This window comes from Centruroides vittatus, unplaced genomic scaffold, assembly GCF_030686945.1.
Source record: "Centruroides vittatus isolate TY-2023 unplaced genomic scaffold, ASM3068694v2 contig_1408, whole genome shotgun sequence".
NCBI classification, from domain to species: Eukaryota; Metazoa; Arthropoda; class Arachnida; order Scorpiones; family Buthidae; genus Centruroides; species Centruroides vittatus.
The window spans coordinates 1,399,413-1,409,335 of NW_027120884.1; the positions used below are offsets into that span (position 1 = coordinate 1,399,413).

At 37.1% G+C, this 9,923-nt stretch overlaps 1 protein-coding gene and 1 pseudogene across 1 annotated transcript in view; one reads left to right on the forward strand and one right to left on the reverse strand.

The window, feature by feature from the left end:
* LOC136968178 (sodium channel and clathrin linker 1-like) overlaps positions 1-1,631 on the forward strand; it is a 35,137-nt gene extending 33,506 nt beyond the window's left edge. Inside the window, exon 18 of the mRNA XM_067262150.1 lies at positions 1,452-1,631. Within this exon, the coding sequence (XP_067118251.1) occupies positions 1,452-1,529 (78 nt within the window). The 3' untranslated portion in view covers positions 1,530-1,631. The remainder of the gene's footprint in view (positions 1-1,451) is intronic.
* A 107-nt stretch (positions 1,632-1,738) lies between these two features.
* LOC136968179 (U4 spliceosomal RNA) lies at positions 1,739-1,850 on the reverse strand (annotated as a pseudogene).
* Between the last annotated feature and the right edge of the window lie 8,073 nt (positions 1,851-9,923).

The window sequence follows — 9,923 nt, forward strand, 5'->3', positions numbered from 1 at the left end:
ATAATTAATTCTTCCTCTAATTTTTTAAAAATCCATTTTATATCATAAGATTTATTAAAGTTTATATTTTAGTAAATTTTATTAAATTTTGTATATACTGTATCCATTAATTACTTACTGAAATGTTTATTCTTCAAGTAAATTCTACATATAGCATATTTAAAGCAACATTTTTTGTATAATAGTGATGCCAGTTTCAAGTGGATTTTTGTCATTGCATGATTGTCACAAACTTCTTAAAACCAGAGTTTATTTATATATTAATTCAATGTACTTGATTCAATAGTGATTTTATTTCCAGACTTATTACAAGTAATTAAGATTTAACTCTGAACAATTGAAATTTTATAATTGTCACTCCAACTGAGGAGAGGTGTATGCCTAAAAGCTAATCATGTAAAAGAATATAAAAATAACCCTGTCCCTAGTGTAATAAGTGGAAATAAAGTTACTATTGAATTAAGTGTAGTGAATTAATAAATGAAAAACTTAACCAGACAAGAATCAATATTAAAAGTATATTAGTTAACTTAATATTTTATAATACTGAAGCAGCATAAAACCTATTCAGTTTAGAAATACTTTAGTAATGTGAGTTTTTATTATCAGAGAAAAAATATATTAGCAAGGTTGCAGCTGAGGCTGAAAACATGAACATCGGGCATTCAATGCCACCATCCTGTAAGCCTAGAAGTTTGACAACGGCATTTGGAATGTCGCACATGATTCCACTGACATTCCAAATGCCATTGTCAAACTTCTAGGATTACAGGATGGCGGCAGTGAACGTCCGACATTCATGTTTTGGTGTTGAAAATTCAGCCACAACCTCGCTATTCTTTTTTCCTGTATATATTAATTTTATATAAAATAGAATCAAATATTTTCTTTATTTTAATATTCTAAGGGTCATTATGTTAAAAAAAAATTTTATATTACAAAGCTAATATTCAATAACATTAAACAATATATAGTTTATTTCAATGATAAGAAAATATATATGATTGATCAATTAGTTAATCTTTCACTCCGTACTTAATTTTTCCTATTTTAAAATAGATTATCTTTGAGTGATTCAAAAACATTTGTTATTAATAAAACTTTTTGTGGTGTCCATGACATCTTAATGTGTGAAAGTACTTAAAATCTCAGCATTTTTTAATATGAATTATGTAATTATTTAGTCAAGACTCCAGAAATCCACTGGTAAGTGAAGCCTTGTTCTGAATGCATTCATAATTTGCTGGTGGTGTTAAATAAATGTAAAGGAAAGGATGTTTCTATATAATTTTTTTTAATATGGTTTCTTATTTATAACATTTCTATAAAATATTTGGTTTTTAACTATGTCTTTAAAATAAATCCAATGATAGTATTGGACATAGCTAGGTTTCTGGAGTCTTGATAAATTGTTTTATGTAAAATATTGATTTGTGTCTTCATTATTTCAGAGTGAACAACAATTGGCAGAATACAAAGCTAAAATTTTAAATTTACAACAACAGATGAAGAACCTACAATCACTTTAGCATTTTACATAAAGTATATTTTTTATACATAAAAAGAAACTTTTATTAGAAAATATGTATTTATTTATTAAGTTTGTATACATACATAGTTTATATTTTTATACTTATTGTAATAAAACATATTTATATGATCAATATCATCGTTTCATCTAAATTCAATTTTTATAATGTAATTATGAATTTAATAGTATTTTATCCAGCTTTATCCATATATCTTTATTCCAACAAAACTTAATTATGGTTTTGGTTAAAGTTTCCAAATAGCAATAATCACACCTTGGTTCACCCTCATCGGTAACGATATCACCTCTGCACAAAGATTAAAAACTTAATTATAAAAAAAAAATTTGTATATAAGATAATAAGCATTTAGCTATTTGGTATTTATATAAAATTTTGCCAATCTCTATACATATTTAAACAAGTTTACACAAATGTAGCTTTGTTTCCTGAATAATATAGCTGAAAAATGTAGCAGTTTTTAAAAATTTGCAGGGACGAATTTACTTTTAGAAAAAATACATTTCTTGACACTATACATACTAGATGAGTCTCAAATTGCCGTGAAATTGTTATTACCTTAACAGCGTGTGAAGGGACAGAACGAAACTGAATCTAGTATGTATAAACTCAAGAAATGTATTTTTTCTAAATGTAACTGTTATTTTAATGCAATTTACGCAACTAGATTTTAAATTTCAGTAAAAATACAGCGATAAATTTACAAATTGCTAATGGTTCTTCGATGGTCGATCGAAGGTGGCCCGGGGACAGTGGCATTGACAAGTCTGTAAGGCACGGAGAGACTTCGTCTGTTGGCGTCGGGGACACGGTCTAAGTCCAAAGTGGCACGGATTACAGGTTGGCACAATAAACGAGAAACTGTTTTTCTTATTTTTATGTGTGTGTGTTGACACACCGCGTTATGGTTATTCGGAACGTTAACCGAGTACGAGGTGTCCTCGACTGTCATGGATTATATCAATCTCCGTTCTTTCTTTCGTCCATTTGATTGGCCATTCTCCCTCAATCACGCTTCCCGAGTGGTTGGTCCCTGGTTACTAAGCGTAACGAGACTCTTACCTGGAGCGCGAGAAAAGTCAAAATCGAAGATGAATTCGATCTTCCACCGATCATAGGACGACTTCCTTCTGCGATTTATAGTTTCTGCCTGTTTGATATAAACAACGAGTGTCCGACTACAAACGACTTTTACCTATGTTTTTTAAACTAATAAATATTTCTCTAAATTAACCGTTTTTTCGCGTCTTTCGTGATGGGTCAGACCTGTCCGGTACCTCACATTTCCATAAAAGTTTTAAACAAATACGGAAAATGAAAAAATAAACAATTTATGTATTTTAGTTCTAAAATACAAATAATACATACATAATACAAATTGATACGATACAAACAATCAGGGCCGGATTATCGAATAGGCAAAGCAGACAAATGTCTAGGGCCCGTAACTCGGAGGGGCCCGGCTTCAGTGCAGAAAATTTCTCTGTTTGAAAACGAGTTAAAAATTATTTCAGAAATTCGATAAGACAGAAGAGGCTGTATTTAACAATTCTTATCTTACTAAGCTCCGCTCGACTAGCCATTACCTAAAAAAAAATAATAAAAAAAAAGGTCAACAGCCACCCGTGCGTCAGCAGTAATGTACAGTATGCCACGGGATCTCTCACGCCACCTAGAAATATTCCTAGGGCCGCGTAGTATGTAGCGTCTCGTGGTAGTACTGATGTATGGATGGTTATGATTTATTTTCTAAATCTACACTTATACGTCGCGACATCGCATATTCGATACAGCGTTCAAGTTGCTCGAGTGCGAAGATATTACAATTGAATAGTGTTTTATAAAAGAGTTAAAAAGGGTGACACTACGGTGTGACTTGGGGTGACACCACGATATCCGCACCGGGTGTCACCCATGCTAGCTACGCTAATGTCACATTATATAAGATTTGTTTAGAAGCAACTTATTTAAATGGGGCCCCAATTTAAATTTTGTCTAGGGCCCGCTAGAGGCTGATAGAAAAACTTGTCTTTTTTTTAATTGTTTATAAACTAAGTTAAATTTAGTGTGGTAAGCAACGTGAGGTCACGGGTCGACACGAACTAATGGATTGGAATGTTTAGAATGTCAGTCAGAAAAATCCAGCTTCGATTCTGACTCTCGTAGACATAACAAAATTTAAAAATAAATGTAGCATTCCTTCGAAAGCAAAATTGTCGCGTTCTAAGTAATGAAGACATAAAAGAAAATTTTTAGCCGTCAGAAAAGAAAATATCATGGCGTGAGATACCAGTGAAAGTTTCAAATTTAAATCAACACTCGCGGACCAAGTGAACGGAGGTGTCAAATTGATTAATCCATCGAATTAAGAATTTAGGGGAGAGATCCTTTAAAAAGCCAGAAATTCGAGGAGAAAGAATGGTGGCTTCTCCCTGGCTCAATCTGTTTATTTATCCTCTGTGTATCGGACTTCATTTTCATTCGGCCGTATTATAAAGGTTTTTCGGTATTTTTAATATTAACTTTATCTAGTTTGATGTTGCATTAATACGCGAAACCCGCAACCCGCGACGGTGACCGAGGAATCTTTCCGAAAAGCGAAATAATATTGGGCGAAATCCTAAGAATTTGATTTATTTCATGCCATGGCCGAAAATGGACGAAAAAGATGTTTATTCAAACGAATTTCGGGCGATTTTCGGAGATGGTCAAGCCTCGAGACATAGAATTGAAAACGATCTCCACGTTGGATATTCTGCACCATATAAATGCAGAATATAATTTATTTATCAAATTTCGAACACAAGAAAATGATTGAAGCAAAATTAAAAAAAAAAAAATTATAAATTAATTTTAAAAAAATAAAATTGACTTTTTAATTCTAATTTTTACGTAATTCGAACATTGTCGACGCGTCTTTTAACATTTGTTCGAAAAACGTCACACATGACGATTCGCAGTTCGATTGTGCTTCTGGTTGTGGTCGGACGTGCTTTTCTTGTGCTCTTGGATTGCGTTGGTTTTTTGCGGTTTGCGGACTTTTGCGGAGAAGATTGAAGATTTTTCAGGTAAGTCTTAGTCCATATTGACCCTAGACGTAAGAATTTATTTAATATTAGCGAGTTGAGGCCGAAGTTTTAAACGCGAAAACGTGTACGTCGGACCTTCAGCGCTGCCTTCCTGCAAGCCTAGAAGTTTCACAAAGGCGTTTGGAACCTCAGTGGAAGCATGCTCGACGTTTCAAATGTCATTGCCAAACTTTTAGACTTACAGGAAAGGATGTACGTCGGCGCTGAACGTCCGAGGTACACGTTTTCGCGTTTAAAACTTCGGCCTCAACCTCGCTATTACTTGGAGAATCGGTCCCAGAAGACATCTCGGCACATCGTTCGATGGTCGTTTGCGCTTCGAATCTTTCGAATCTTTTAGATTTAAAAAGGCAACTGCGGTGAGCATTTTGCTTTTCTTGGAAGAATTTAGACATTAATTTAAGCTTTTGTTTTAATCGCAAACTTTCTTTTTTTTTCAGAATGAAGATGTTGGAGTGGTTTCGCTGGAGGTTCCGACGGAAGAATGCGGTGGCGCCGGAGGAAGGGGGTTCCTCGAACGTCTCATCGGAGCCGTTCGAGGACCCGGGGTGGACTTGGTCTCTGCCGAATGTTCGGTGTCGTTGGAGACCGTCGAGCGAGAGGCAGCGGGTGGTGACGACCTTCCCCCAGTGCGTGTGGCACTCTCCCGAAGGCAGGAGAGTTCTGAGTCCATTCCACTTGGCCAAGGTCGTCAGGGATCCGCCAGCCACAGGCCTTGTTGTGGAAGACGTAGGGAGTGACAGCACCTCCGAGTCCTCTACTTGGATTTCGTTGTTACTTAGTATTTTCGCGATGTCTGCCTCTTCGTCCACGTTCGCGACGTTGTCGCCATCGTCTTTCGGAAGTCGGAACGGGGAAGAATCGGAGGAGAGCGCCGCCGAAGTCGAGGGACCGCGGTTTTGTTGCTGCGGGTGGCTGCGGTTCCCTTGGCCTAGGCGGTGATCCTCTTCGATTTTCCCCAACTCGTCCTTTGCACCCGGATGCGACATTCTGACCGGACTCGACACCTTTTCCCGGACGTGACCCACGGACTTGTCTCCCGAACGTGACACTCGGTAGACGACAACGGATTTGACTCCCGATTGTGACTACCCGGACGTGACACGTTTACTCACCGGAAGCGACATTCGGCCGATCTTTCTTCCCAAACAGCTGTTATGAGGATTGAGCTTCCGGTTAGGGTAGGTTAGGTTAGGCTAGGCCAGGTCAGGTCCTTCGCTCTTCTCATAACACTGTTCGGGAAAGAAGACTATCTGACAAAGGTAATAATTTTCACCTTAGGTAATAAATGAATCAACTTCTCCTTTTCTCACTGTCTTTGTGTTTTGTAGGAACATTTGGGAGGGAGATACTTCTCCCTCCTCAACTTTACCACGAAGAGGAGGACCAAGTGGACAAGTGAATATTTTCTGAAATCTCCGATGGTAAGAAATCTTTCGTTTTATTTTTTAACACATCTTATTCTCGTATCGTAATTTACCGTTTTTCTGTTTATAGACATGCCGAAGACGTTCTTCGATCATACACGCGCGCGCGCACACACACACACACGGACACGGACACGGACACGGACACATCACTTTACACGAAGATATACACCGTTTAACCATTACTCGAATTCTCGCACTCACGCACTTACACGTCAAGCGCCCCGTTCTGTGTATGTAATTCGACACAATGAAACAACCCGAACACTCGCTTCCCACAAATCCAACCCCTGGGTCCTCGTCCCGGGAAGTGGAAACGCCAATTTTAAAGATTAAAATACTTTAAATTGGCGGCCGAAGGGGCTCTGGTAATCACACATCTTGCATGGATTAAATGGAATTTTACACATTAGCATCAATAATCGTTTTGTGATGAATTTTTCTGTTAAATTTAGTGTGGTAAGAAATTATCTGCGCACAATTCTCGCTCGTATTTCAGTGTTGCTAACTCGTTAAAGATCTTCGTGCTTATCGTATATTTCATCATACTTGCAAGCATCATGGCAGCTGGTTTTGTTCATCGAGAACTGTCTTAATCTTACCCATTTTTGGTTTCTTAAGATCCACAATGTGGGCTGCCGGACTGCATGAAACGGAACTCGACACATCAGGAACAGACCGCCCTGGGTTCTTCAACAGCCCGAATTCGATGTCAGAGCGGTAGACTGAAGTCTTAATCGCTAGTGGCGTGCCGTGACATTTGATAATAGAGAAGCTGTGTTCCTGTAAGAAGCCGACTTCCAGGGGCAATCAGTTAATTGCGCATCAGTGATGGCCAAGGGTCCATTCGTACGTGCGTGGTGGCAGAAGAGACGTATCTGACAAAAACCGACAAAAAAGAAACATAAAATAAACATATACTATGTACAAAATAGTTTCCTTTAGGACAATCAGCTGTTCGGACATCCTGGGCGTCGATGTGGTTCTTCGATGGTCGATCGAAGGTGGCCCCAGAACAGTGACGTTGACAAGTCTGTAGGGCACGGGGAGACTTCGTCTGTTGGCGTCGGGGACACAGTCTAAATCCGAAGTGGCACGGGTCACAGGTTGGCACAATAAACGAGAAACTGTTTTTCTTTTTTTTTTTTTTTTTTTTTTTTTTTGAGCGTTGACACACGGCGTTTTGGTTATTCGGAACGTTAACCGAGTACGAGGTGTCCTCGATGGTCGGGGATTATATCAATCTCCGCTCTTTCTTTCGTCCATTTGATTGGTCATTCTCCCTCAATCACGCTTCCCGAGTGGTCGGTCCCTGGTTACTAAACGTAACGAGACTCTTACCTGGAGCGCGAGAAAAGTCAAAATCGAAGATGAATTCGATCTTCCACCGATCATAGGACGACTTCCTTCTGCGATTTATAGTTTCTGCCTGTTTGATATAAACAACGAGTGTCCGACTACAAACGACTTTTACCTATGTTTTTTTAAACTAATAAATATTTCTCTAAATTAACCGTTTTTTCGCGTCTTTCGTGACGGGTCAGACCTGTCCGGTACCTCACATTTCCATAAAAGTTTTAAACAAATACTGGAAATGACAAAAAATAAACAATTTATGTATTTTTCTAAAATACAAATAATACATACATAATACAAATTGATATGATACAAACAATGACAGAAAAACTTGTTTTTTTAATTTTTTATAAACCAACTCTATTCGGCGATTTTTTCCGCAAAGTCGTTAATTACTTTATCATAAAAGTTGCTGGTCGTCGACTCCATCGACGTATTTAAAAGCTCTTTTTCTATCAAAAGCAACGCTAGTGACGACAATTTTTCCTCCGACCGCGTGTTCCTGGCCAATGTATGAATTTGCTTCGTGGTCGAAAAACTACGCTCAACAGACGCACTGGTAGATAGTACCGTAAAAATTAATGATATTAAATCATATAATTCTTTTAGTACGTCTTTGTTCGGATCGACATTAATTATAATATGTTTTATGTTTAAGAGTTACTTGTCAATATAGTCCGGACACGAATATAAATATTGCGATCCGCTACGTAATTTAGATAAATCAAAAAATTTCCCATAAAATTTACTTAATTTAAAGAATTAAAACACGCTTGGAAAAATTGTTTTTTATAATATTAAAATTATTAACATCTAAAAGTGATAAAAATTTTAAAGATTTCATGTCTGAAAATCTGTCAATATAATTACAGTATAATTAAAAGAAAATTATAATTAAATATAACTTTGCAAAAAAGCGTACATAAAAATAACATTGAATACTCCTTACTTTTTAATTCTTAAACAATTCACTTGAGTTTGTGTTGTAAATTAAGGCAGTCATAGAAGAGTGTAAAATATAATATTTAATATATGAATTTTATGAAAGTTTATGCTATAATCACTATTCAAATTGTGTAAATCTTAATAATTTGAAATATTGTTTTAAGTTACACATTCTTTCATTCAACATTTCATTCATAAATCAAAAAAAAAAAAAAGTCTAGATAATTTTCAGTTACAAATGTCTTGCAAGTTTCAAAAGAACTAATATTAATATTAGAAGTTAGTAATATAGTTTTAATGCCAAGTTCAGATATTTTATTTATTTTGAAATACAGTCAAACCTGTTTTTATGCGGGAGATAGGGACCGCATTAAAAAAAACGTATAAAAAAAATCTCACAAAACTTCACGAATGGCTGTAAATAATAGTTTTCGCAACACAATTAAAAAATATTTTTTTATGCGGTCAACAGGGACCGCATAAAAAAAAGTCTGTAAAGGTCGCCTTTGGCGGCCTGAGTCGAAGAGACCGCCCGACTGAGATAATTGCTCCCACCTGGAGCCGGGGCCATAAAACGGCCGGAAAGATCAAAGGTGTAGCGTCACCACTTAAGGGTCAATGTGTTGGCCACGTGCCGGCCAGCTTGGGAAAATAAATGTAAATAAAGCACGGACGCAAATGTAAGCTACGTCGGCGGGAAATAGGGCGGACGTCTTTGAAGGCTCTAAGAAAGGGAAGGAACTGATTGGTCGCAGGAGGCAGTAGCAGAATCCCTTAAATTGGAAGGGTGGCAGAAAAACGGGGAGAAAGGGCGAGAGACCGGATACGTGGTGGTCTCTAACACCAGGTAGGCCTTTGAGGAGTATAGAGAGAGTGTTCTCCTCTTGGAAAGTCCTCTGGAAAAAGGTTGGTGTAGAGACGGACGACCACGCGGTTAAGCCATCTCCGGAAAAGTGACTCGTGTTCCCCGGCCAGACAAGCCGACGTGCGGCATCACAGCTTCGGTACATTAGCGTACCTAATGTTATTGCGTAGTGTACATCTTTGTAAATATTTGTAAATAAACTGTATATAACCACTTATTGAGTGTGGAGGTGTGACTTTCCACGGACCATCTAACGGACAATCTCGAGGCGTAAAGAACAACTCGGGACGGAACATTTGTAAGGATCACGTGACGAGTAAGAAGGATCTTCACTAAGTCTCACATAGAAAATAACTCAAAACCGTACGAAATAGAATTTATTGACAACAGATGTCAGCACTTGACTGCATCGTCTGGTCTATCGTCTGTTTTACATATTTTTGTCCAGGTGGTGTTTTGTTGACTTAAAAAGTAAATTATTTCATTTTTCGCATATTCATGCAATAATATTACTATAATAAGTGCATTTATGCTATAATAAGTTTATTTAGCTATAATAAGTCTACGTAAGACATGACGAATCGCACGAGACTAGTCGCCAACTATACCGCACAAATTAAAAATTCGCATTAAAAAAATCGCACAAATAAAAATCGCACATAAAAAGAGCGCATAAAAACAGGTTTGACTG